The 27,495-nt window shown below is 46.0% G+C and overlaps 1 protein-coding gene across 1 annotated transcript in view; it reads left to right on the plus strand.

The window, feature by feature from the left end:
- Positions 1-27,495, plus strand: part of SF3B1 (splicing factor 3b subunit 1) — a 418,418-nt gene that overhangs the window by 36,309 nt on the left and 354,614 nt on the right. Inside the window, exon 3 of the mRNA XM_069733802.1 lies at positions 998-1,093. Within this exon, the coding sequence (XP_069589903.1) occupies positions 998-1,093 (96 nt within the window). The remainder of the gene's footprint in view (positions 1-997; positions 1,094-27,495) is intronic.

Raw genomic sequence — 27,495 nt, forward strand, 5'->3', positions numbered from 1 at the left:
GGCTGCTTTTCTGTGCAGTATCTACCAAAAGATGTACCAAAAGGCTGATTTGTCCTTTACCAGCAGTTTTGTCCGCTTCATAGCTGATTAAGGCTAAGTTCACACTGGACGTTTTGCTGTGTTTGATGCGTTTCTTTATGCTCATTTTTAAGCTGCTCTATACAGTACCAGCTAAGCCTATGAGATTTCAGAAATCTCATGCACACACAATTTTTTTTTCTAATCAGTATTTTGTTCTTTGCTTGTTTTTTTGGACATAGAGCATGTCACTTCTTTCAGGGTTTTTCCAGCAGTTCAAACCATTGATTTGAATGGGTGGTGCAAAAACACAGGTAGCGTTTTATGTACCAAAACCTCATTCTTTGGAATAGGACTTTTTTTTAATACTAAACTTTATCAGCATGCACTGGCGTCAAATCTAGCATGCCAAAACCGCTGCAAGAAAGAAAAACTTTTTGCTGCACCTTTTTTCCCTCCAAGAGATCAGGTTTTGCTGCATAAAAAGAAGCGTAGTGTGAACTTACCTTTATAAAACTCTCTTCTTTTAGCTGGTCTGCAGAATACACAGAACATCTTATTACATGAATGATAAATGGCAATAGTCAATTGCAAGTAGAGTTCAGAATCTTGGTTGAAATGATGAGTGTTCACCTGATTTGTCTTGCTCATTGGCAGACGGCTATGAAGTGAAACACCATGTTACATTCGATGGACAAGAGACCTGACAAAACAGGCAAATTGATGATGAGTCCACCCTAAATCCTACAGATAGAAGCATGAGGCTCTATTTGCCATTCAGATGCTGTATAGATTCATCAATTTCACCCCCACCTCCAACCCTCTTCCACAGTTGGTACATCCAGACATAATCAGATGTTGAGCTCACCGTGTGCTAAAAGCTACAGTCCTGTAATAATGAGAAAAATAAACTCCTTTAGGTCTCCTTTAAGTACTTAATAAACATGTGAAACAGTTTTCATATCTGTTTTTCTGGCAGGATGATGATGATCCTACAGCATCATTTACACAGAAGAAACCAGGATATCATGCTCCTGTTGCATTATTAAATGATATTCCTCAGTCCGCTGAACAGGTTTGTTGGAATAGTTGATTGTAATGGTAATGTGAAGTATTTGTCATTGTTACTGTTGTCCTTAGTTTGAAATGTATTATATTGTATTTTCTGCAAATGCTTGTAATTTCTATAATCGCTGAATTGAGGGTGATTAGTCAGACGATTAAAGCGAACCTAAATATCAATTCAATGTTGGTACACAGCACCTCATGGGAATATCGGGTCAACTTTACCCGTAAATAAAGCGCACGTAATATCCAAGGAGTCCTAATTGGAAAAATGTGCAATATCCATAAGCCAAAGAGACAACGTCTCATAAGTTGGTGAAAACAAGAAATCACATTTATTCTGACTTCTGTGGTGACGTTTCGATCCTGTCTTTGGCTTACGAATTAAAGCAGACCTCTCACCAGTTTTGTGACACAGCAGCTAATGCATTAGCCCACAGGCTGCGCCCCTGGGCAGAGGGGACACGATATTCCCCTTTTGTCCGCCCCCCACCTTTTTAATTCCCACAGTAAATATCGCAGGCTCCTGCCACCTGCGGCTATTGTAATGTATGTCTGGCCTGCCGCTTTTCTATTGGCCTGCCCTCTGTATCTGTGTGACCTATTCTGTGGGAATTACAAAGGTGGGGGGCGGACAAAAGGGGGATATTGTGTCGCCTCTGCCCAGGGGCGCAGCTTGTGGGCTAATGCATTAGGGACTTGCATCTCACATGGAACCTATTATCCATACATATAACTGTACAACATATTCTGGGTGCTGAGTGGTTCCGTAACATGTAACGCCCGGTTACTCTAAAAGTTCAGGTATCTGCCCTTAGTTTCTTTTTTGACCAGGACCAGGCCATCGCTGGATCAAAAGATTCATAACTCCCTAGTTGGGTCCCCCCCTGGGACCTAAATTTAGTACTCAATAGTTTAACTCATCCACTCTTTGAGCCCTTCTCTTCTCTACCCCTTAAAATCCTAACACCTAAAACGGTGTTCCTGGTCGCAATTACCACAGCTAGGCGCGTAGGAGAATTGCAAGCCTTGTCAGTTCAAGAACCCTTCCTATCCATAAACTCTGATAGCATAATCCTACAACTAGACACCGGCCTTATGCCCAAAGTCGTTTCGGATTTTCATAGCGGTCAGGGTGTGGTTTTGCCCTCATTTTGTCCAAACCCTTCCAACGAGAAGGAGGAAAATTTCCATACCCTGGACGTCTGCAGGGTGGTTCTCCATTACCTGGAGCAGTCCAAGACTTGGAGCGTCGACCAGAATCTATTTATCCAGTTCTCAGGACAGAATAAAGGGAAAAAAGCGGCTAAGAGCATGATTGCAAGCTGGATAAAACAAGCCATCTGCTTTGTATATTCTGCAAAAGATCTCCCTCCGCCGATCTCGCTGAAAGCCCATTCTACCCGTTCGGTTTGCACGTCATGGGCAGCAAGAGGGAACACCTCATCAGAACAGATATGCAGAGTCGCCACATGGTCTTCTGTTCATACCTTCACCAGACACTACAGGCTAAATTTCAACAGGGATCTGACTTTTGGCAGACGTGTTCTACAGGCCGTGGTCCCTCCCTAAAGAAATTAACGTTGGTTTATCTCCAAGGTGACTGTCGTGGAAGGTGACTAGAGAAAATAGAATTACTTCCCGGTAATTTGGTTTCTAGGAACCTTCCACAACAGCACTAATTTCCCTCCCTATCTGATATTCACTGGATGATTCCTGCATTTTAGTGGTAACTATTCACGCTACTATGGCCAGAAAAAACACTGGAGATGGCAGGAAGGTGAGGGTTATTTAACCTCTGTGTTTCCTGTCCCCCATTAGGGCGGGGAGACATCCTCCAAGGTGACTGTCGTGGAAGATTCCTAGAAACCGAATTACTGATAAGTCTAATTCTATTTTTCCAGGAGTGGGCTTCCCCAGAGAAAGGCCTTAGCGTACCCTCAGAATTAAGGAATCGCTTTCCCCTTGAAGGTGACAATTCTATTTGGGAAGTCCCTAGGGTGGACGTCCAGGTCTCTTTTCAAGTCTCTAAAGTAACCAAGAAGACGTCTCTCCCATTCGAGGATTCTTTCCTATAAAAGATCCTATGGATCGAAAGATAGAAAGCCACCTAAAAAAGTCCTGGAAATCCTCTACAAATTTGCTCAAAACTAATATAGCTTCTGCATGCGTCGCCAGATCCCTATTTCTCTGGCTTCGCAAGTTGGAAGAACACCTCTCCCAGGGGACCTCCAGAGAGGAGAACCTGGACTCCCTACTTCTTCTCCAAAAGGCGACAGGCTTTCTAGCCGATGCCTCAGGAGAATCTGTTTGAGTGGCAGCAAGGTCCTTAGTCCTCTCTAATTCAGCTAGGAGAGCTCTTTGGCTGAAATCGTGCGGGGAGGGGTGACATCACCTCTAATCGCGCAAGGGTATTTCTCTGGGCAGAGAAACACCTGTTGTCCATCTCAGCAGTACAACTGAAGGGCTCAGACAATATCCAGATGGACTTCCTCAGCAGGAAGGACATCCATCCGGGAGAATGGTGCCTGAACCAAGAGGTCTTCCTATCCCTAACCTCGAGATGGGGGAATCTAGAGGTCAACTTATTTGCAAATGCTCAAAATGCAAAATCAAAAACCTATTTCTCCCTCAGTCCTGCGTACCGAGTTCGGGGGATAGATGATTTCGCTCATCCATGGATTTTCAACATGGCTTATGCCTACCCACCAATCCCTATGCTGGTAAAGACGCTGCAGAAGATCCTGTCTGACCACTTCACGAAGATATTAATTGCTCCTATGCTGCCAGGCGCGAAGATGGTACAGCGCCTTGAAGGATATGGCTCAGGAAGGTCTCTTACTTCTGCCCAAGGGACCGACCTCCTTTTTCAGGGTTCCCTACTTTACCCAAACCTCAACAAATTGAACCTTGCGGATTGGTTACTGAAGCCAACGTCCTAAAAGCCAGGGGTCTCTCTGACGGGGTAATCCAGACTTTTAAAAGGAGCAGAAAACCAGTGACCAATGCCATCTATGACAAAGTATGGAAGAAGTTCTATTCATGATATCTTCCCAACGTCCCTGATTCCTTCCACCCAACATTGCCCAGGTCCTAGACTTCCTCCAGCAGGGCTTAGAGCTAGGGCTTACCCCAAGAACACTGAGGGTTCAGGTTTCGGCACTTAGTTTCTTTTTTGAACAGGACCTGGCCGGGCACCGCTGGATCAAACGGTTTATGACCTCTGGAAGCAGAATACATCCTAGACTCCTTAGCCGTGTTTCCCCCTGGGATCTAAATTTAGTGCTCAACAGTAACTCTGGTCCTTTTTGAACCCTTGTCTTCATTATCTTTTAAAATTCTAACTCTTAAGACTGTTTTCCTTGTGGCAATTACCACATCTAGGCGAATAGGAGAATTGCAGGCCCTGTCTGTACAAGAGCCCTAGCTATCTCTGAACTCTGATAGTATAGTTTTGCGTTTGGATCCCTCCTTTATTCCCAAAGTTGTCTCGGACTTTCATAGGGGTCAGGATATTGTGTTGCCCTCATTTTGCTCAAATCCTTCCAATGCAAAGGAAGAAAGTTTCCACACTCTATAGACGTCCGCAGGGTGGTACTCCATTACCTGGAACAGTCCAAGGCCTGGAGGATTGACTAGAATGTTTTTATTCAGTTTTCAGGCCAAAATAAAGGAAAGAAAGCAGCTAAAAGCACAATTGCAAACTGGATCAAACAGGCCATCTGCCTTGCATATTCAGTAAAAGACCTCTCTACTCCTGCCAAGCTAAAGGCTCACTCCACTTGGTCGGTCTCTACATCATGGGCAGCAAGAGGGAATGCTTCATCTGAGCAGACATGCAGAGCCGCCACCTGGTGCACTGTACATACCTTCACCAGACACTATAGACTAAATTTTGACAGGGATCTAACATTCGGCAGACGAGTTCTGCAAGCTGTGGTCCCTCCCTAAAGAAATCAGCATTCGTATAACTCCAAGGTGACTGTCGTGGAAGGTGACTGAAGAAAATAGAATTAGTCTTACCGGTAACTGTTTCTAAAAACCTTCCACGATAGCAGTAATTTCCCTCCCTATCCACAGCTGTGGACGATGATATTGCAGCATTGGCCATGGCTAGATTGTATTATTTCACCAACATTCATAGGTGAAATAATACAAATTGCTCTGATTGGCTGTTGAAAGTGAAACAGCCAATCAGAGCGATCATAGCCACATGCGGGCAAAGCCACCCCCACTGGGATGAAGTACCACTCCCCCTGTCCCTGCAGGTCGGGTGAAATTTTTTAACCCTTTCACTTGATCTGCAGGAACACAATTCTGTGACGCAGCATATGCGTCACAGGCCGGGTTGGCACCGACTTTAATGACTCATACGCGGTCACAGGTTGGGAAGGGGTTAAAGAGGTATGTGCATGGTATCGACATATGATTATCCACTTTTTCCTCTAATGAACAGGTGTTATCAAGTAACTAGCAGGATATCTTAGGACAGTCACAATTCAAAAGTTCATCCATAATATACACGTGGAGTGCCATATATGTCCAATATATTGTCCTTGTCTATTCAAATTGACCGCACTGCAGGTGGTGGTGATACACTAAAGGCAAAGGAGTTAAATCTTAGGTGTGCAGTGGAAGGTTCACTTTATTAAAAAAAAAAATGGGGTACCGCCATGGGAACCAGGTTCGCACTGAGCTACTTTAACCTATACGTGGGAAGACGGGAGGAGTGTTATGAAAGGTAATTCAGTACCACAATGGACATAGAGGTCAGCGCACATACAGTGACCTGGCAATAACCCAAAAAACAAGAACGAGCTCTGAGACGTGGGAACTCTGTTGACCGCAATCCCTGATCCTCTCCAACCACACTAAAGGCAGCCGTGGATTGCGCCTAACGCTCCCTATGCAACTCGGCACGGCCTGAGAAACTAACTAGCCTGAAGATAGAAAATAAGCCTACCTTGCCTCAGAGAAATACCCCAAAGGAAAAGGCAGCCCCCACATATAATGACTGTGAGTTAAGATGAAAAGGCAAACGTAGAAATGAAATAGATTTAGCAAAGTGAGGCCCAACTTTCTGAACAGAGCGAGGATAGGAAAGGTAACTTTGCGGTCAACACAAAACCCTACAAAAACCACGCAAAGGGGGCAAAAAGACCCTCCGTACCGAACTAACGGCACGGAGGTACACCCTCTGCGTCCAAGAGCTTCCAGCAAGCAGGAAAAAACAAATTGACAAGCTGGACAGAAAAAAACAGCAAACAAATAGCAAAGAAGAACTTAGCTATGCAGAGCAGCAGGCCACAGGAACGATCCAGGAGGAAACAGGTCTAATACTAGAACATTGACTGGAGGCCAGGATCAAAGCACTAGGTGGAGTTAAATAGAGCAGCACCTAACGACTTCACCACATCACCTGAGGAAGGAAACTCAGAAGCCGCAGTACCACTTTCCTCCACCAACGGAAGCTCACAGAGAGAATCAGCCGAAGTACCACTTGTGAGCACAGGAGGGAGCTCTGCCACAGAATTCACAACAGAGGATTGACAGAGGATTGACAGAGGATTGACAGAGGATTGACAGAGGATTGACAGAGGATTGACAGAGGATTGACAGAGGATTGACAGAGGATTGACAGAGGATTGACAGAGGATTGACAGAGATAGGCTGTCATCTATCCAGGGGGCGTGCTCCATGAGAACCTGGTTCTATGGCAGCAATTCATAGACAATGTGATTTTTATACACTGTGTGCAGAATTATTAGGCAAGTTGTATTTTGATCACATGATACTTTTTATACATGTTGTCCTACTCCAAGCTGTTCTGGCTTGAAAGCCAACTACCAATTAAGTAAATCTGGTGATGTGCATCTCTGTAATGAGGAGGGATGTTGTCTAATGACATCAAAACCCTATATAAGGTGTGCTTAATTAGGAAACTTCCTTTCCTTTGGCAAAATGGGTCAGAAGAGAGATTTGACGGGCTCTGAATAGTCCAAAATTGTGAGATGTCTTGCAGAGGGATGCAGCAGTCTTGAAATTGCCAAACTTTCAAACAAATAATCAAGCGTTCCTTGGCAAATAGCCAACAGGGTTGCAAAAAAGGCGCAAAATAACTGCCCATGAATTGAGGAAAGTCAAGCGTGAAGATGCCATTTGCCACCAGTTTTGCCATATTTCAGAGCTGCAACGTTACTGGAGTAACAAAAAGCACAATGTGTTCGATACTCAGACTGAAAAATGACCACCTTTGAACAAGAAGCATAAGATAAAACATCAAGACTGGGCCAAGAAATATCTTAAGACTGACTTTTCAATGGTTTTATGGATTGATGAAATGAAAGTGACTCTTGATGGGCGAGATGGATGGGCCAGAGGCTGGATCAGTAAAGGGCAGAGAGCTCCACTCCTACTGTGGTCCCTCATAAAATGTGAGATCTACAGGGAGGGAAAACAGTACACCTCTCGGAACAGTGTCTGGGAGGCTATGGTGGCTGCTGCATGCAATGTTGATCGTAAACAGATCAAGCAACTGACAGAATCTATGGATGGAAGGTGGCTGAGTGTCATGATAAAGAAAGGTGGCTATATTGGTCACTAATTTTTGGGGGTTTTGTTTTTGCTTGTCAGAAATATTTATTTCTAAATTTTGTGCAATGATATTGGTTTACCTGGTGAAAATAAACAAGCGAGATGGGAAAATATTTGGTTTTTGTTAAGTTGCCTAATAATTCTGCACAGTAATAGTTACCTGCACAAACATATATCCTCCTAAGATAGCCTAATCTAAAAAACCCTCACTCCAACTTCCAAAAATATTAAGCTTTGATATTTGAGTCTTTTAGGTTGATTGAGAATATAGTTGTTGAGCAATAATAAAGATGATCCTCTAAAATACAACTTGCTAAATAATTCTGCACAGAGTGTAAGGTCAGGAAGTGAATCTTCCTTTTAAAAAGAAAAAAAAATTGTATCTAAATTCTACACATTCATATAGTAAGCAGGAGATACACTTTCTTAATATGACTATATTTATTATTGACAGTCTTATTCACACCCATACCTATACAAAGCCAACCGATAAAACTATTGCTATCTCCATGTCCAGTTGCCACCTGCCCAGCTGGCTACTTAATATACCAAAAAGCCAGTATATGTGACTTTTGGGGAATTGCAGTAATGTTATGGAATAAAACAAATGCCCATACACTTCAAGAGAAATTTCAGGATAAAGGGTTTGACCCTGGATTTTTACCTAAAGTCCATACAGTTTTTAGAAACCACACCCGAGCTGACCTATGGGAGGGGGGGATTTGTAGCAAATAGGGGGCTACCAGGAGGTAGGTAAACCTATAACTGTACAATACAACGTAACTTCAGAATATTCAGAAAGAAAGTCTATAAACACTGGTACATGTTATGTCAAGATAAAACCATAGGAGATTTGCTACCAAATTACCCTAGATTCATCTTTAAGGAAAGCTAAAAATATTGGTAACGTGATTGCTCCAACTGTGCGTCAGAAAAATAGAAAATTTCAGAAAGACCCTATGGGTGTCGCAGGCTATTATCCATTTCATAAATTCAAAATGTGGCTGCTAATTTGTCCCACTAAAATAAAGGAGTTCTCGAAAGTAGACGAGATGTTCAGCACCAGGGACCATATAACTTGCAGCACAACTGGAGTTATCTACTGTATCCAACTCCCCTGCAATAAAACATAGGTAGTGAGAACCAAGAGGCAAATGTCAAAGCGTATTGATGTAGAAAATATACAGTGCCTTGCGAAAGTATTCGGCTCAATTGAACTTTTCAACCTTTTCCCACATATCATGCTTCAAACCTAAAGATACCAAATGTATATTTTTGGTGAAGAATCAAAAAGTGGCACACAGTTGTGAAGTTGAAAGAAATTTGTTGGTTATTTTAAATTTTTGTGGAAATTCAAAAACTGAAAAGTGGGGCATACAATATTATTCAGCCCCTTTAACTTAATACTTTGTTGTGCCACCTTTTGCTGCGATTACAGCTGCAAGTCACTTGGGGTATGTCTCTATCAGTTTGTACATCGAGAGACTGAAATTCTTGCCCATTCTTCCTTGGCAAAGAGCTCGAGCTCAGTGAGGTTTGATGGAGATCGTTTGTGAACAGCAGTTTTCAGCTCTCTTCATAGATTCTCGATTGGATTGAGGTCTGGACTTTGACTAGCCCATTCTAACACCTGAATACGTTTATTGTGAACCATTCTATTGTAGATTTTGCTTTATGTTTGGGATCCTTGTCTTGGAAGACAAATCTCCATCCCAGTCTCAGGTCTTATGTACACTCCAATAGGTTTTCTTCAAGAATGGTCCTGTATTTGGCTCCATCCATCTTCCCATCAATTTTAACCATCTTCCCTGTCCCTGCTGAAGAAAAGCAGACCCAAACCATGATGCTGCCACCACCATGTTTGACAGTGGGGATGGTGTGTTCAGGGCGATGAGCTGTGTTGCCTTTACGCCAAAAATATTGTTTGGCATTGTTGCCAAAAGTTTAATTTTGGTTTCATCTGACCAGAGCACCTTGTTCCACATGTTTGGTGTGTCTCCCAGGTGGCTTGTTACAAACTTTAAACAACAGTTTTTATGGATATCTTTGAGAAATGGCTTTCTTCTTGCCACTCTTCCATAAAGGCCAGATTTGTGCAGTGTACGACTGATTGTTGTCCTATGGACAGACTGTCCCACCTCAGCAGTAGGGTCATTCCATGTCAAGTGAACCAATGATTTTTACCACTATATTTTTAATTCTTTTGAGATTTTGTTATTTTGTAATAGTGTCAGAGAAAGCAAAATGTGAAGAAAAAAAATTATAGATTTTTTTTGTTGTATTTTTTATTGATTTTCAAAGTTTGGAAAAAGTGTGAATTTCGCTGTTGCCTGCCTTTACATTTCTCCCCATAACTCAGGCTAGAAAAAAGATAGAGAAACAAAACAAACACCATTCTTCTCAGAGCTGTACAGGCTTTCACCAGATATGTCACAAGAGTATCTTTGGTAATATTTTACCTATGTGAACGCAAGCGAAAAACTTTAAAACGCATTTCCGAAAAAAAACTGTTAATTTAAGAATTTTAAAAACTGCACATGTTCCTGCTATGCTCCTAGCCACATCTGTACCAAAATACAAGCTGGGATCGTGATGGGATCATATTTAAAAAAATAAAACAGTGTCAATTCAAAAATCTTGAATTCAGATCTGTTCAGCCTGTGGTCTAACAGTGTGGGGTCTATATTTACCAAATAATCCATGATTTTTAGATATTACTGTATTTTTTTATGTTACGGCTTAGAAGCAGAAGAGGACAGAGGAAAAAGCTTTGTTAGGGCTCAACCTGAGAATGAACAGGGGTAGAGAGTGAATACAGAGCAAATGACAGGCAGCAGCTCCAGCCTCCAGAGGCCACATTCACACCAAATCTTAATACCCAGGCAACTCCTCAAATGGAGGGAGAAACATATTCTTAACATCCAGTCCATGTATTGTACAAACCAGGACTACGAAGAGGAGGAGAGTTTGTGAAAACCTCGGTTACAGGAAGCAGAAAGGGGACTCAGCAATACCATCATCCCATGTAGGGAAACAGAAATAAAAAGGATTTTTTCATTAAGCAGACAGTGAAGTCCATGACGTGGTAGAAGGCGGCACAAGATCGGCAATGGATGACAGAACTGGTGATGTGACCTCTGAATATGATCGGCGCTGGTGGCGGCTACTGGACTCTCCAAAAATTGTGAAAATGAAGAAGTAGAAAGGACTTTTCTGCAGCTTCTGGTCCAGCGCCGTCCTTTGTGTATCCAAGAAAACCAGACATTGTAAAAGTTAACAAAAATCAGATATTAACTCAGGTGGAGCTGAGCACCATGACTGGCCGCACATACTCTGACACAAAAGGAAACTGCCATTGCTAGTAAGCACTTATGGACCAGATTACATTTCACCCACTAGAAGGGACACATTGATGATAAAAGGCCAGTGTAAAAACCTACTATTAATTGTTTGATTAGTTCATATTTTATAAAACGAGGATTTAACTACTGTACTATTCTTCTTAAACACTTCATAAATGACATGTTTAGTGATATAATAGAAAAAAAATTGTTACATGTATAAATGAGTGGTAAAAATATTGGTTCTTTTCATCTTGTTTTTAACATACAATAGGGATGAGACTGTATTTGGAAAATCACACTTGAGGATATGATCACCTTTTTTCTTTCGGCTTGTTCAATGAATTCAGGTTGAAAATGCTGAGCAAGTTGTGTTATGATGATTAAGATGTATTTATTCTGGCACTTCGGTATTTGTTTTTTGTATTTCTTTATTGTTGCATATAAATGTTGAATTCAATAAGTTGTAATTTGAAAAGAAAAAGGGAAGAAACTAACACAAACATAAAATCAGATGATTCAGGGCTTAAAAAAATACACAAATTTGATAGATCCCAAGTTGAATCCCTGTGCAAATATAAACAGGAACACAAAGTAACACACATGCATGTTTTCACAATTTTAAAACATACGTTTTTTTCACAATTGCGCATCAAAATTTTGAATTTGATTTCTCCAAAACAAAATATCAAGAAACCTAGTCTTGTGACATATCAAATGAAAGCTGGTACCGTTCTGAGAAAAATGATGCCTCTCTCACCTTTTTATCTTAATTCTAGCCCGAGATATGATAAAAAATGTAAAGCCATACCAGGCCAAAATCCGCACTTTTTCAAAACTTTAAAAATCTGTAAAAAATTAACTGATGAAGAAAAAAATTCTAAACTTTTAATTTGTAAGTCACTAAAGTTGTACTTCATAAAAACAAAAAATAAAAAAAATCTAAAGACCTCAGGTAAAAAAAATAATCGTATTTGGATCACTTGATATGGAATGACCCAGTAGATCTCTGCAGTTCATCCAGAGTGATCATGGGCCTCTTGGCTACATCTCTGATCAGTGTTCTCCTTGTTTGAGATGAAAGTTTAGAGGGATGGCCGGGATGATACTCCTTCCATTTCAGTATGATCGCTTGCACAGTGCTCCTTGGGATATTTAAAGTTTTGGACATCATTTTGTATCCAAATCCGCAGAAAGCAATAGTGTAGATAAGGCTACGTTCACACTAGCGTTGTGCGCCGCTGCGTCAGCAACGCACCGAAAAACGCGTGCAAACAAAAATTTAAAATAACCAATACATTTTGTTCAACTACACAATTGTGTTCCACTTGTTGTTGGTTCTTCACCAAAAAATTACATTTGGTTTCTTTGTTTGAAGCATGATATGTGGGAAAACATTGAAAAGTTTGAGGGAGCCAAATAATTTTGCAAGGCACTGTATAGGATGCGCGCACTCCGTTTAAATGCTGGTGCCTGGCTGGACTGTGGTCACCCGTCATTCAGAGTATATGGTTAACGGCCACACTCTTAAGGATTTTCATGAAATATATTTTATTCTTCTGCACACAATTCACTACAGTGGTAAGTGATAGTGTAGACAAAAAACGTTCTCAAGCGATTCCTTTAGGTAACCTTTCGACCCGAGCCCAGGTCTGTCGATCTCTCTCTCGATCTCTCGATCTCTCTCTCTCTCTCGATCTCTCTCTCTCTCTCTCGATCTCTCTCTCTCTCTCGATCTCTCTCTCGATCTCTCTCTCGATCTCTCTCTCGATCTCTCTCTCGATCTCTCTCTCGATCTCTCTCTCGATCTCTCTCTCGATCTCTCTCTCGATCTCTCTCTCGATCTCTCTCTCGATCTCTCTCTCGATCTCTCGATCTGTCTCTCTCTCTCTCTCGATCTGTCTCTCTCTCTCTCTCGATCTGTCTCTCTCTCTCTCTCGATCTGTCTCTCTCTCTCTCGATCTGTCTCTCTCTCTCTCGATCTGTCTCTCTCTCTCTCGATCTGTCTCTCTCTCTCTCGATCTGTCTCTCTCTCTCGATCTGTCTCTCTCTCTCGATCTGTCTCTCTCTCTCTCTCTCTCTCTCTCTCTCGATCTGTCTCTCTCTCTCTCGATCTCTCTCTCTCTCTCTCGATCTGTCTCTCTCTCTCTCTCTCTCGATCTGTCTCGATCTCTCTCTCTCGATCTGTCTCGATCTCTGTCTCTCGATCTGTCTCGATCTCTGTCTCTCGATCTGTCTCGATCTCTGTCTCTCGATCTGTCTCGATCTCTGTCTCTCGATCTGTCTCGATCTCTGTCTCTCGATCTGTCTCGATCTCTGTCTCTCGATCTGTCTCGATCTCTGTCTCTCGATCTGTCTCGATCTGTCTCTCGATCTGTCTCGATCTCTGTCTCTCGATCTGTCTCGATCTCTGTCTCTCGATCTGTCTCGATCTGTCTCGATCTGTCTCTCTCTATATGTCTCGATCTGTCTCTCTCTCTCTCTCTCTCTCTCTCTCTCGATCTGTCTCTCTCTCTCGATCTGTCTCTCTCTCTCTCTCTCTCTCGATCTGTCTCTCTCTCTCTCGATCTCTCTCTCGATCTGTCTCTCTCTCTCTCTCTCGATCTGTCTCTCTCTCTCTCTCTCGATCTGTCTCTCTCTCTCTCTCTCTCTCTCGATCTGTCTCTCTCTCTCTCGATCTGTCTCTCTCTCTCTCTCTCTCTCGATCTGTCTCGCTCTCTCTCTCTCGATCTGTCTCTCTCTCTCTCTCTCGATCTGTCTCTCTCTCGATCTGTCTCTCTCTCTCTCTCGATCTGTCTCTCTCTCTCTCTCTCGATCTGTCTCTCTCTCTCTCTCTCTCTCGATCTGTCTCTCTCTCTCTCTCTCTCTCTCTCTCTCTCTCTCTCTCGATCTCTCGATCTCTCTCTCGATCTCTCTCTCGATCTCTCTCGATCTCTCGATCTCTCTCGATCTCTCGATCTCTCTCGATCTCTCTCGATCTCTCTCGATCTCTCTCGATCTCTCTCGATCTCTCTCGATCTCTCTCGATCTCTCTCGATCTCTCTCGATCTCTCTCGATTTCTCGATCTCTCTCTCTCTCGATCTCTCTCTCGATCTCTCTCTCGATCTGTCTCTCTCTCTCTCTCGATCTGTCTCTCTCTCGATCTGTCTCTCTCTCTCTCTCTCTCTCGATCTGTCTCTCTCTCTCTCTCGATCTGTCTCTCTCTCTCTCTCTCTCTCTCTCGATCTCTCTCTCGATCTGTCTCTCTCTCTCTCTCTCTCTCTCGATCTGTCTCTCTCTCTCGATCTGTCTCTCTCTCTCGATCTGTCTCTCTCTCTCTCTCTCTCTCGATCTGTCTCTCTCTCTCTCTCTCGATCTGTCTCTCTCTCTCTCTCTCTCTCTCGATCTCTCTCTCGATCTGTCTCTCTCTCTCTCTCTCGATCTGTCTCTCTCTCTCTCTCTCGATCTCTCTCTCGATCTGTCTCTCTCTCGATCTGTCTCTCTCTCTCTCTCGATCTGTCTCTCTCTCGATCTGTCTCTCTATCTCTCTCTCTCTCGATCTGTCTCTCTCTCTCTCTCGATCTGTCTCTCTCTCTCTCGATCTGTCTCTCTCTCTCTCTCTCTCGATCTGTCTCTCTCTCTCTCGATCTGTCTCTCTCTCGATCTGTCTCTCTCTCTCGATCTGTCTCTCTCTCTCTCGATCTGTCTCTCTCTCTCTCTCTCTCTCTCTCGATCTGTCTCTCTCTCTCTCTCTCTCGATCTGTCTCTCTCTCTCTCTCTCTCGATCTCTCGATCTCTCTCTCGATCTCTCTCTCGATCTCTCTCGATCTCTCGATCTCTCTCGATCTCTCTCGATCTCTCTCGATCTCTCTCTCTCTCTCTCTCGATCTCTCGATCTCTCTCTCTCTCGATCTCTCTCTCGATCTCTCTCTCGATCTCTCTCTCTCTTGATCTCTCTCTCTCGATCTCTCGATCTCGATCTCTCTCTCGATCTCTCGATCTCTCTCTCGATCTCTCTCTCGATCTCTCTCTCGATCTCTCTCTCGATCTCTCTCTCGATCTCTCTCTCGATCTCTCTCTCGATCTCTCTCTCGATCTCTCTCTCGATCTCTCTCTCGATCTCGATCTCTCGATCTCGATCTCTCGATCTCTCTCTCGATCTCTCTCTCGATCTCTCTCTCGATCTCTCTCTCTCGATCTGTCTCTCTCTCTCGATCTGTCTCTCTCTCTCTCTCTCTCTCTCTCTCTCGATCTGTCTCTCTCTCTCTCTCTCGATCTGTCTCTCTCTCTCTCTCTCTCGATCTGTCTCTCTCTCTCTCTCGATCTGTCTCTCTCTCTCTCTCTCTCTCTCTCGATCTGTCTCTCTCTCTCTCTCTCGATCTGTCTCTCTCTCTATCTGTCTCTCGATCTGTCTCTCTCTCTCTCTCTCTCGATCTGTCTCTCTCTCTCTCTCGATCTGTCTCTCTCTCTCTCTCGATCTGTCTCTCTCTCTCTCTCGATCTGTCTCTCTCTCTCTCTCGATCTGTCTCTCTCTCTCTCTCTCTCTCTCTCTCGATCTGTCTCTCTCTCTCTCGATCTGTCTCTCTCTCTCTCTCGATCTGTCTCTCTCTCTCTCTCTCTCTCTCTCGATCTGTCTCTCTCTCTCTCTCTCTCTCTCGATCTGTCTCTCTCTCTCTCTCTCTCTCTCTCGATCTGTCTCTCTCTCTCTCTCTCGATCTGTCTCTCTCTCTCTCTCGATCTGTCTCTCTCTCTCTCTCTCGATCTGTCTCTCTCTCGATCTGTCTCTCTCTCTCTCGATCTGTCTCTCTCTCTATCTGTCTCTCGATCTGTCTCTCTCTCTCTCTCTCTCTCGATCTGTCTCTCTCTCTATCTGTCTCTCGATCTGTCTCTCTCTATCTGTCTCTCGATCTGTCTCTCTCTCTCTCTCTCTCGATCTGTCTCTCTCTCTCTCTCGATCTGTCTCTCTCTCTCTCTCTCTCTCTCTCTCTCTCTCTCGATCTGTCTCTCTCTCTCTCTCTCTCTCTCTCGATCTGTCTCTCTCTCTCTCTCTCTCTCTCGATCTGTCTCTCTCTCTCTCTCTCTCTCTCTCTCTCGATCTGTCTCTCTCTCTCTCTCTCTCTCGATCTGTCTCTCTCTCTCTCTCTCTCGATCTGTCTCTCTCTCTCTCGATCTGTCTCTCTCTCTCTCTCGATCTGTCTCTCTCTCTCTCTCGATCTGTCTCTCTCTCTATCTGTCTCTCGATCTGTCTCTCTCTCTCTCTCTCTCTCTCGATCTGTCTCTCTCTCTCTCGATCTGTCTCTCTCTCTCTGTCTCTCGATCTGTCTCTCTCTCTCTCTCGATCTGTCTCTCTCTCTCTCTCTCGATCTGTCTCTCTCTCTCTCGATCTGTCTCTCTCTCTCTCTCGATCTGTCTCTCTCTCTCTCTCTCTCTCTCTCGATCTCTCTCTCGATCTGTCTCTCTCTCTCTCTCGATCTGTCTCTCTCTCTCTCTCTCGATCTCTCTCTCGATCTGTCTCTCTCTCTCGATCTGTCTCTCTCTCTCTCGATCTGTCTCTCTCTCTCTCGATCTCTCTCTCGATCTGTCTCTCTCTCGATCTGTCTCTCTCTCTCTCTCTCTCTCTCTCTCTCGATCTGTCTCTCTCTCTCTCTCTCTCGATCTGTCTCTCTCTCTCTCTCTCTCGATCTGTCTCTCTCTCTCTCTCTCTCTCTCTCTCTCTCGATCTGTCTCTCTCTCTCTCTCTCTCTCGATCTGTCTCTCTCTCTCTCTCTCGATCTGTCTCTCTCTCTCTCTCGATCTGTCTCTCTCTCTCTCTCTCTCGATCTGTCTCTCTCTCTCTCTCTCGATCTGCTCTCTCTCTCTATCTGTCTCTCGATCAGTCTCTCTCTCTCTCTCTCGATCTGTCTCTCTCTCTATCTGTCTCTCGATCTGTCTCTCTCTCTCTCGATCTGTCTCTCTCTCTCTCTCGATCTGTCTCTCTCTCGATCTCTCTCTCTCTCTCTCGATCTGTCTCTCTCTCTCTCGATCTGTCTCTCTCTCTCTCTCTCTCGATCTGTCTCTCTCTCTCTCTCTCGATCTGTCTCTCTCTCTATCTGTCTCTCGATCTGTCTCTCTCTCTCTCTCTCTCTCGATCTGTCTCTCTCTCTATCTGTCTCTCGATCTGTCTCTCTCTCTCTCTCTCGATCTGTCTCTCTCTCTCTCTCTCGATCTGTCTCTCTCTCTCTCTCTCGATCTGTCTCTCTCTCTCTCTCTCTCTCTCTCTCTCTCTCGATCTGTCTCTCTCTCTCTCGATCTGTCTCTCTCTCTCTCGATCTGTCTCTCTCTCTCTCTCTCTCTCTCTCGATCTGTCTCTCTCTCTCTCGATCTGTCTCTCTCTCTCTCGATCTGTCTCTCTCCTCTCTCTCGATCTGTCTCTCTCTCTCTCTCGATCTGTCTCTCTCTCTCTCTCTCTCTCGATCTGTCCTCTCTCTCTCGATCTGTCTGTCTCTCTCTCTCTATCTGTCTCTCGATCTGTCTCTCTCTCTCTCTCTCGATCTGTCTCTCTCTCTCTCTCTGATCTCGTCTCTCTCTCTCGATCTGTCTCTCTCTCTCGATCTGTCTCTCTCTCTCGATCGTCTCTCTCTCTCGATCTGTCTCTCTCTCTCGATCTCTCTCTCGCTCTCTCTCTCTCGATCTGTCTCTCTCTCTCTCTCGATCTGTCTCTCTCTCTCTCTCTGTCTCTCTCTCGATCTGTCTCTCTCTCTCGATCTGTCTCTCTCTCTCTCGATCGTCTCCTCTCTCTCTCGATCTCTCTCTAGCTGTCTCTCGATCTGGTCTCTCTCTCTCTCTCGATCTGTCTCTCTCTCTCGTCGATCTGTCTCTCTCTCTCTCTCTCTCGATCTGTCTCTCTCTCTCTCTCTCTCTCTCTCTCGATCTGTCCTCTCTCTCTCGATCTGTCTCTCTCTCTCTCTCTCTCTCTCTCTCGATCTGTCTCTCTCTCTCTCTCTCTCTCGATCTGTCTCTCTCTCTCTCTCGATCTGTCTCTCTCTCTCTCTCTCGATCTGTCTCTCTCTCTCTCTCGATCTGTCTCTCTCTCTCGATCTGTCTCTCTCTCTATCTGTCTCTCGATCTGTCTCTCTCTCTCTCTCGATCTGTCTCTCTCTCTATCTGTCTCTCGATCTGTCTCTCTCTCTCTCTCTCTCGATCTGTCTCTCTCTCTATCTGTCTCTCGATCTGTCTCTCTCTCTCTCTCTCTCGATCTGTCTCTCTCTCTCTCGATCTGTCTCTCTCTCTCTCTCGATCTGTCTCTCTCTCTCTCTCGATCTGTCTCTCTCTCTCTCTCTCTCTCTCTCTCTCTCTCTCTCTCTCTCTCTCTCTCTCTCTCTCTCTCTCGATCTGTCTCTCTCTCTCTCTCTCGATCTGTCTCTCTCTCTCTCTCTCTCGATCTGTCTCTCTCTCTCTCTCGATCTGTCTCTCTCTCTCGATCTGTCTCTCTCTCTCTCTCTCTCTCTCTCGATCTGTCTCTCTCTCTCTCTCTCGATCTGTCTCTCTCTCTCTCGATCTGTCTCTCTCTCTCGATCTGTCTCTCTCTCTCTCTCTCTCTCTCTCTCTCGATCTGTCTCTCTCTCTCTCTCTCTCGATCTGTCTCTCTCTCTCTCTCGATCTGTCTCTCTCTCTCTCTCGATCTGTCTCTCTCTCTCTCTCTCTCGATCTGTCTCTCTCTCTCTCGATCTGTCTCTCTCTCTCTCTCTCTCGATCTGTCTCTCTCTCTCTCGATCTGTCTCTCTCTCTCTCTATCTGTCTCTCTCTCTCTATCTGTCTCTCTCTCTCTCGATCTGTCTCTCTCTCTCTCGATCTGTCTCTCTCTCTCTCTCTCTCTCGATCTGTCTCTCTCTCTCTCGATCTGTCTCTCTCTCTCTCGATCTGTCTCTCTCTCTCTCGATCTGTCTCTCTCTCTCTCTCGATCTGTCTCTCTCTCTCTCTCGATCTGTCTCTCTCTCTCTCGATCTGTCTCTCTCTCTCTCGATCTGTCTCTCTCTCTCTCTCTCGATCTGTCTCTCTCTCTCTCGATCTGTCTCTCTCTCTCTCTCTCGATCTGTCTCTCTCTCTCTCTCTCTCGATCTGTCTCTCTCTCTCTCGATCTGTCTCTCTCTCTCTCTCTCGATCTGTCTCTCTCTCTCTCTCTCTCTCGATCTGTCTCTCTCTCTCTCTCTCTCGATCTCTCTCTCGATCTGTCTCTCTCTCTCGATCTGTCTCTCTCTCTCTCTCGATCTGTCTCTCTCTCTCTCTCTCTCTATCTGTCTCTCTCTCTCGATCTGTCTCTCTCTCTCTCGATCTGTCTCTCTCTCTCTCGATCTGTCTCTCTCTCTCTCTCTCTCTCGATCTGTCTCTCTCTCTCTCGATCTGTCTCTCTCTCTCTCGATCTGTCTCTCTCTCGATCTGTCTCTCTCTCTCTCTCGATCTGTCTCTCTCTCTCTCTCGATCTGTCTCTCTCTCTCTCTCTCTCTCTCGATCTGTCTCTCTCTCTCTCGATCTGTCTCTCTCTCTCTCTCTCTCGATCTCTCTCTCGATCTGTCTCTCTCTCTCTCTCGATCTGTCTCTCTCTCTCTCTCTCTCTCGATCTGTCTCTCTCTCTCTCGATCTGTCTCTCTCTCTCTCTCTCTCTCTCTCGATCTCTCTCTCGATCTGTCTCTCTCTCTCTCTCTCTCTCGATCTGTCTCTCTCTCTCGATCTGTCTCTCTCTCTCTCTCTCTCTCTCTCGATCTGTCTCTCTCTCTCTCTCTCGATCTGTCTCTCTCTCTCTCTCTCTCGATCTCTCTCTCGATCTGTCTCTCTCTCTCGATCTGTCTCTCTCTCTCTCTCGATCTGTCTCTCTCTCTCTCTCTCGATCTGTCTCTCTCTCTCTCTCTCGATCTCTCTCTCGATCTGTCTCTCTCTCTCTCTCTCGATCTGTCTCTCTCTCGATCTGTCTCTCTATCTCTCTCTCTCTCGATCTGTCTCTCTCTCTCTCTCTCGATCTGTCTCTCTCTCTCTCGATCTGTCTCTCTCTCTCTCTCTCGATCTGTCTCTCTCTCTCTCTCTCGATCTGTCTCTCTCTCTCTCGATCTGTCTCTCTCTCTCTCTCTCGATCTGTCTCTCTCTCTCTCTCTCTCGATCTGTCTCTCTCTCTCTCTCTCTCTCTCTCTCTCTCGATCTGTCTCTCTCTCTCTCTCTCTCTCTCTCGATCTCTCGATCTCTCTCTCGCTCTCTCTCTCGATCTCTCTCTCGATCTCTCTCGATCTCTCGATCTCTCTCGATCTCTCGATCTCTCTCGATCTCTCTCGATCTCTCTCGATCTCTCTCGATCTCTCTCGATCTCTCTCTCGATCTCTCTCGATCTCTCGATCTCTCTCTCTCTCTCGATCTCTCTCTCGATCTCTCTCTCGATCTCTCTCTCTCTCGATCTCTCTCTCTCGATCTCTCGATCTCGATCTCTCTCTCGATCTCTCGATCTCTCTCGATCTCTCTCTCTAGATCTCTCTCTCGATCTCTCGATCTCTCTCTCGATCTCTCTCTCGATCTCTCTCTCGATCTCTCTCTCGATCTCGATCTCTCGATCTCGATCTCTCGATCTCTCTCTCGATCTCTCTCTCGATCTCTCTCTCGATCTCGATCTCGATCTCTCTCTCGATCTCGATCTCTCTCTCGATCTCGATCTCTCGATCTCTCTCTCGATCTCTCTCTCGATCTCTCTCCTCGATCTCTCTCTCGATCTCTCTCTCGATCTCTCTCTCGATCTCTCTCTCGATCTCTCTCTCGATCTCTCGATCGATCTCTCGATCGACTCTCTCGATCTCGATCTCGATCTCTCTCTCGATCTCGATCTCTCTCTCGATCTCTCGATCTCTCTCTCGATCTCTGTCTCTCGATCTCTGTCTCTCGATCTCTGTCTCGATCTGTCTCGATCTGTCTCTCTCTATATGTCTCGATCTGTCTCTCTCTATATGTCTCGATCTGTCTCTCTCTCTCTCTCTCTCTCTCGATCTGTCTCTCTCTCTCGATCTGTCTCTCTCTCTCTCGATCTGTCTCTCTCTCTCTCGATCTGTCTCTCTCTCTCTCGATCTGTCTCTCTCTCTCTCGATCTGTCTCTCTCTCTCTCGATCTGTCTCTCTCTCTCTCGATCTGTCTCGATCTCTGTCTCTCGATCTGTCTCGATCTCTGTCTCTCGATCTGTCTCGATCTCTGTCTCTCGATCTGTCTCGATCTGTCTCTCGATCTGTCTCGATCTGTCTCCTCGATCTGTCTCGATCTCTGTCTCTCGATCTGTCTCGATCTCTGTCTCTCGATCTGTCTCTCTCTATATGTCTCGATCTGTCTCTCTCTCTCTCTCTCTCTCTCTCTCTCTCTCTCGATCTGTCTCTCTCTCTCGATCTGTCTCTCTCTCTCTCTCTCGATCTGTCTCTCTCGATCTGTCTCTCTCTCTCTCTCTCGATCTGTCTGTCTCTCTCTCTCGATCTGTCTCTCTCTCTCTCTGTCTGTCTCTCTCTCTCGATCTGTCTCTCTCTCTCTCGATCTGTCTCTCTCTCTCTCGATCTGTCTCTCTCTCTCGATCTGTCTCTCTCTCTCTCGATCTGTCTCTCTCTCTCTCTCGATCTGTCTCTCTCTCTCTCTCTCTCTCTCTCGATCTGTCTCTCTCTCTCGATCTCTCTCTCTCTCTCTCTCTCGATCTGTCTCTCTCTCTCTCGATCTGTCTCTCTCTCTCGATCTGTCTCTCTCTCTCTCTCTCTCGATCTGTCTCTCTCTCTCTCTCTCGATCTGTCTCTCTCTCTCTCTCTCTCTCGATCTGTCTCTCTCTCTCTCTCTCGATCTGTCTCTCTCTCTCTCTCTCTCGATCTGTCTCTCTCTCTCTCTCGATCTGTCTCTCTCTCTCTCTCTCGATCTGTCTCTCTCTCTCTCTCGATCTGTCTCTCTCTCTCGATCTGTCTCTCTCTCTCTCTCTCGATCTGTCTCTCTCTCTCTCTCTCGAGCTGTCTCTCTCTCTCTCGATCTGTCTCTCTCTCTCTCTCGATCTGTCTCTCTCTCTCTCTCTCGATCTGTCTCTCTCTCGATCTGTCTCTCTCTCTCTCGATCTGTCTCTCTCTCTCTCTCGATCTGTCTCGATCTCTGTCTCTCGATCTGTCTCGATCTCTGTCTCTCGATCTGTCTCTCTCTCTCTCTCTCTCTCTCTCTCTCGATCTGTCTCTCTCTCTCTCTCTCGATCTGTCTCTCTCTCTCTCGATCTGTCTCTCTCTCTCTCTCGATCTGTCTCTCTCTCTCTCTCTCGATCTGTCTCTCTCTCTCTCTCGATCTGTCTCTCTCTCTCTCGATCTGTCTCTCTCTCTCTCTCGATCGATCTGTCTCTCTCTCTCGATCTCTCTCTCTCTCTCTCGATCTGTCTCTCTCTCTCTCGATCTGTCTCTCTCTCTCTCTCTCTCTCTCTCTCGATCTGTCTCTCTCTCTCTCTCTCGATCTGTCTCTCTCTCTCTCTCTCGATCTGTCTCTCTCTCTCTCTCTCGATCTGTCTCTCTCTCTCTCTCTCTCTCGATCTGTCTCTCTCTCTCTCTCTCTCTCTCTCTCGATCTGTCTCTCTCTCTCTCTCGATCTGTCTCTCTCTCTCTCTCTCGATCTGTCTCTCTCTCTCTCGATCTGTCTCTCTCTCTCTCTCTCTCGATCTCTCTCTCGATCTGTCTCTCTCCTCTCTCTCGATCTCTCTCTCGATCTGTCTCTCTCTCTCTCGATCTGTCTCTCTCTCTCTCTCTCGATCTGTCTCTCTCTCTCTCGATCTGTCTCTCTCTCTCTCTCTCGATCTGTCTCTCTCTCTCTCTCGATCTGTCTCTCTCTCTCTCTCTCGATCTGTCTCTCTCTCTCTCTCGATCTGTCTCTCTCTCTCTCTCGATCTGTCTCTCTCTCTCTCTCGATCTGTCTCTCTCTCTCTCTCTCTCTCGATCTGTCTCTCTCTCTCTCTCTCTCGATCTGTCTCTCTCTCTCTCTCGATCTGTCTCTCTCTCTCTCTCTCGATCTGTCTCTCTCTCTCTCGATCTGTCTCTCTCTCTCTCTCGATCTGTCTCTCTCTCTCTCGATCTGTCTCTCTTTCTCTCTCGGTCTGTCTCTCTCTCTCTCTCTCTCTCGATCTGTCTCTCTCTCTCTCTCGATCTGTCTCTCTCTCTCTCTCGATCTGTCTCTCTCCTCTCGATCTCTCTCTCTCTCGATCTCTCTCTCTCTCGATCTCTCTCTCTCTCGATCTCTCTCTCTCGATCTCTCTCTCTCTCGATCTCTCTCTCTCGATCTCTCTCTCTCTCTCTATCTCTCTCTCTCGATCTGTCTCTCTCTCTCTCGATCTGTCTCTCTCTCTCTCTCTCGATCTCTCTCTCGATCTGTCTCTCTCTCTCTCTCGATCTGTCTCTCTCTATCTGTCTCTCTCTCTATCTGTCTCTCTCTCGATCTCTCTCTCTCTCGATCTCTCTCTCTCTCTCTCGATCTGTCTCTCTCTCTCTCTCTCTCGATCTGTCTCTCTCTCTCTCTCTCTCTCTCTCTCTCTCGATCTCTCTCTCGATCTGTCTCTCTCTCTCTCGATCTGTCTCTCTCTCTATCTGTCTCTCTCTCGATCTGTCTCTCTCTCTCTCTCGATCTGTCTCTCTCTCTCTCTATCTCTCTCTCGATCTGTCTCTCTCTCTCTCTCGATCTGTCTCTCTCTCTCTCTCTCTCTCTCTCTCTCTCGATCTGTCTCTCTCTCTCTCTCTCTCGATCTGTCTCTCTCTCTCTCGATCTCTCTCTCGATCTGTCTCTCTCTCGATCTGTCTCTCTCTCTCTCTCTCTCGATCTGTCTCTCTCTCTCTCTCTCTCTCGATCTGTCTCTCTCTCGATCTGTCTCTCTCTCTCTCTCGATCTGTCTCTCTCTCTCTCTCTCTCTCTCTCGATCTGTCTCTCTCTCTCTCTCGATCTGTCTCTCTCTCTCTCTCTCTCTCTCTCGATCTGTCTCTCTCTCTCTCTCTCGATCTGTCTCTCTCTCTCTCGATCTCTCTCTCGATCTGTCTCTCTCTCGATCTGTCTCTCTCTCTCTCTCTCTCGATCTGTCTCTCTCTCTCTCTCTCGATCTGTCTCTCTCTCGATCTGTCTCTCTCTCTCTCTCTCGATCTGTCTCTCTCTCTCTCTCTCTCTCTCTCTCTCTCTCTCTCTCTCTCGATCTGTCTCTCTCTCTCTCTCGATCTGTCTCTCTCTCTCTCTCTCCTCTCTCTCTCTCTCTCTCGATCTGTCTCTCTCTCTCTCGATCTCTCTCTCGATCTGTCTCTCTCTCGATCTCTCTCTCTCTCTCTCGATCTGTCTCTCTCTCGATCTGTCTCTCTCTCTCTATCTCTCTCTCGATCTGTCTCTCTCTCTCTCTCGATCTGTCTCTCTCTCTCTCTCTCGATCTGTCTCTCTCTCTCTCTCTCTCTCTCTCTCGATCTGTCTCTCTCTCTCTCTCTCTCTCTCGATCTGTCTCTCTCTCTCTCTCTCTCTCGATCTGTCTCTCTCTCTCTCTCGATCTGTCTCTCTCTCTCTCTCGATCTGTCTCTCTCTCTCTCGATCTGTCTCTCTCTCTCTCGATCTGTCTCTCTCTCTCTCTCTCTCTCTCTCGATCTCTCTCTCGATCTGTCTCTCTCTCTCTCTCTCTCTCTCGATCTCTCTCTCGATCTGTCTCTCTCTCTCTCTCGATCTCTCTCTCTCGATCTGTCTCTCTCTCTCGATCTGTCTCTCTCTCTCTCTCGATCTGTCTCTCTCTCTCTCGATCTGTCTCTCTCTCTCTCTCTCGATCTGTCTCTCTCTCTCTCTCTCTCTCGATCTGTCTCTCTCTCTCTCTCTCTCGATCTGTCTCTCTCTCTCTCTCTCTCTCGATCTGTCTCTCTCTCTCTCTCTCGATCTGTCTCTCTCTCTCTCTCGATCTGTCTCTCTCTCTCTCTCGATCTGTCTCTCTCTCTCTCTCTCTCGATCTGTCTCTCTCTCTCTCGATCTGTCTCTCTCTCTATCTGTCTCTCGATCTGTCTCTCTCTCTCTCTCGATCTGTCTCTCTCTCTCTCGATCTGTCTCTCTCTCTATCTGTCTCTCGATCTGTCTCTCTCTCTCTCTCTCTCGATCTCTCTCTCTCTCTCTCTCGATCTGTCTCTCTCTCTCTCTCTCGATCTGTCTCTCTCTCTCTCGTCTGTCTCTCTCTCTCTCGATCTGTCTCTCTCTCTCTCTCGATCTGTCTCTCTCTCTCTCTCTCTCTCTCTCGATCTCTCTCTCGATCTGTCTCTCTCTCTCTCTCGATCTGTCTCTCTCTCTCTCTCTCGATCTCTCTCTCCGATCTGTCTCTCTCTCGATCTGTCTCTCTCTCTCGATCTGTCTCTCTCTCTCTCTCTCGATCTGTCTCTCTCTCTCTCGATCTCTCTCTCGATCTGTCTCTCTCTCTCTCGATCTGTCTCTCTCTCTCTCTCTCGATCTGTCTCTCTCTCTCTCTCTCGATCTGTCTCTCTCTCTCTCTCTCTCTCTCTCCTCTCTCTCTCTCTCTCTCTCTCTCGATCTGTCTCTCTCTCTCTCTCTCGATCTGTCTCTCTCTCTCTCTCTCTCGATCTGTCTCTCTCTCTCTCTCTCGATCTGTCTCTCTCTCTCTCTCTCGATCTGTCTCTCTCTCTCTCGATCTGTCTCTCTCTTCTTCTCTCGATCTGTCTCTCTCTCTCTCGATCTGTCTCTCTCTCTATCTTCTCTCGATCTGTCTCTCTCTCTCTCTCTCTCGATCTGTCTCTCTCTCTCTCGATCTGTCTCTCTCTCTCTCTCGATCTGTCTCTCTCTCTCTCTCTCTCTCGATCTGTCTCTCTCTCTCTCTCTCTCTCTCTCGATCTGTCTCTCTCTCTCTCTCTCGATCTGTCTCTCTCTCTCTCTCTCTCTCTCTCGATCTGTCTCTCTCTCTCTCTCTCTCTCGATCTGTCTCTCTCTCTCTCTCGATCTGTCTCTCTCTCTCTCTCGATCTGTCTCTCTCTCTCTCTCTCGATCTGTCTCTCTCTCTCTCTCGATCTGTCTCTCTCTCTCTCTCTCTCTCTCTCTCTCGATCTGTCTCTCTCTCTCTCGATCTGTCTCTCTCTCTCTCGATCTGTCTCTCTCTCTCTCTCGATCTGTCTCTCTCTCTCTCTCGATCTGTCTCTCTCTCTTCTCTCTCTCGATCTGTCTCTCTCTCTCTCTCTCTCGATCTCTCTCTCGATCTGTCTCTCTCTCGATCTGTCTCTCTCTCTCTCGATCTGTCCTCTCTCTCTCTCTCTCTCTCTCGATCTGTCTCTCTCTCTCTCTCTCGATCTCTCTCTCGATCTGTCTCTCTCTCTCGATCTGTCTCTCTCTCTCTCTCGATCTGTCTCTCTCTCTCTCTCTCGATCTGTCTCTCTCTCTCTCTCTCTCTCTCTCTCGATCTGTCTCTCTCTCTCTCTCTCTCTCTCTCGATCTGTCTCTCTCTCTCTCTCTCGATCTGTCTCTCTCTCTCTCTCTCGATCTGTCTCTCTCTCTCTCTCTCGATCTGTCTCTCTCTCTCTCTCGAATCTGTCTCTCTCTCTCTCTCTCTCGATCTGTCTCTCTCTCTCTCTCTCTCTCGATCTGTCTCTCTCTCTCTCTCGATCTGTCTCTCTCTCTCTCTCGATCTGTCTCTCTCTCTCTCTCTCGATCTGTCTCTCTCTCTCTCTCGATCTGTCTCTCTCTCTCTCTCGATCTGTCTCTCTCTCTCTCTCGATCTGTCTCTCTCTCTCTCTCTCTCTCTCTCGATCTCTCTCTCGATCTGTCTCTCTCTCTCTCTCTCTCTCTCTCGATCTCTCTCTCGATCTGTCTCTCTCTCTCTCTCGATCTCTTCTCTCTCGATCTGTCTCTCTCTCTCGATCCTGTCTCTCTCTCTCTCTCGATCTGTCTCTCTCTCTCTCGATCTGTCTCTCTCTCTCTCGATCTGTCTCTCTCTCTCTCTCTCGATCTGTCTCTCTCTCTCTCTCTCTCTCTCTCGATCTGTCTTCTCTCTCTCTCTCGATCTCTCTCGATCTGTCTCTCTCTCCTCGATCTGTCTCTCTCTCTCTCGATCTGTCTCTCTCTCTCTCTCTCGATCTCTCTCTCGATCTGTCTCTCTCTCTCTCTCCTCGATCTCTCTCTCGATCTGTCTCTCTCTCTCGATCTGTCTCTCTCTCTCTCTCGATCTGTCTCTCTCTCTCTCTCTCGATCTGTCTCTCTCTCTCTCTCTCTCTCGTCTCGATCTGTCTCTCTCTCTCTCTCTCTCTCTCTCGATCTGTCTCTCTCTCTCTCTCTCTCGATCTGTCTCTCTCTCTCTCTCATCGATCTGTCTCTCTCTCTCTCTCTCGATCTGTCTCTCTCTCATCTCTCTCGATCTGTCTCTCTCTCTCTCGATCTGTCTCTCTCTCTATCTCTCTCGATCTGTCTCTCTCTCTCTCTCTCTCTCTCTCTCTCGATCTGGTCTCTCTCTCTATCTGTCTCTCGATCTGTCTCTCTCTCTCTCTCTCTCGATCT

This window comes from Ranitomeya imitator, chromosome 7 (assembly GCF_032444005.1).
Source record: "Ranitomeya imitator isolate aRanImi1 chromosome 7, aRanImi1.pri, whole genome shotgun sequence".
NCBI lineage: Eukaryota > Metazoa > Chordata > Amphibia > Anura > Dendrobatidae > Ranitomeya > Ranitomeya imitator.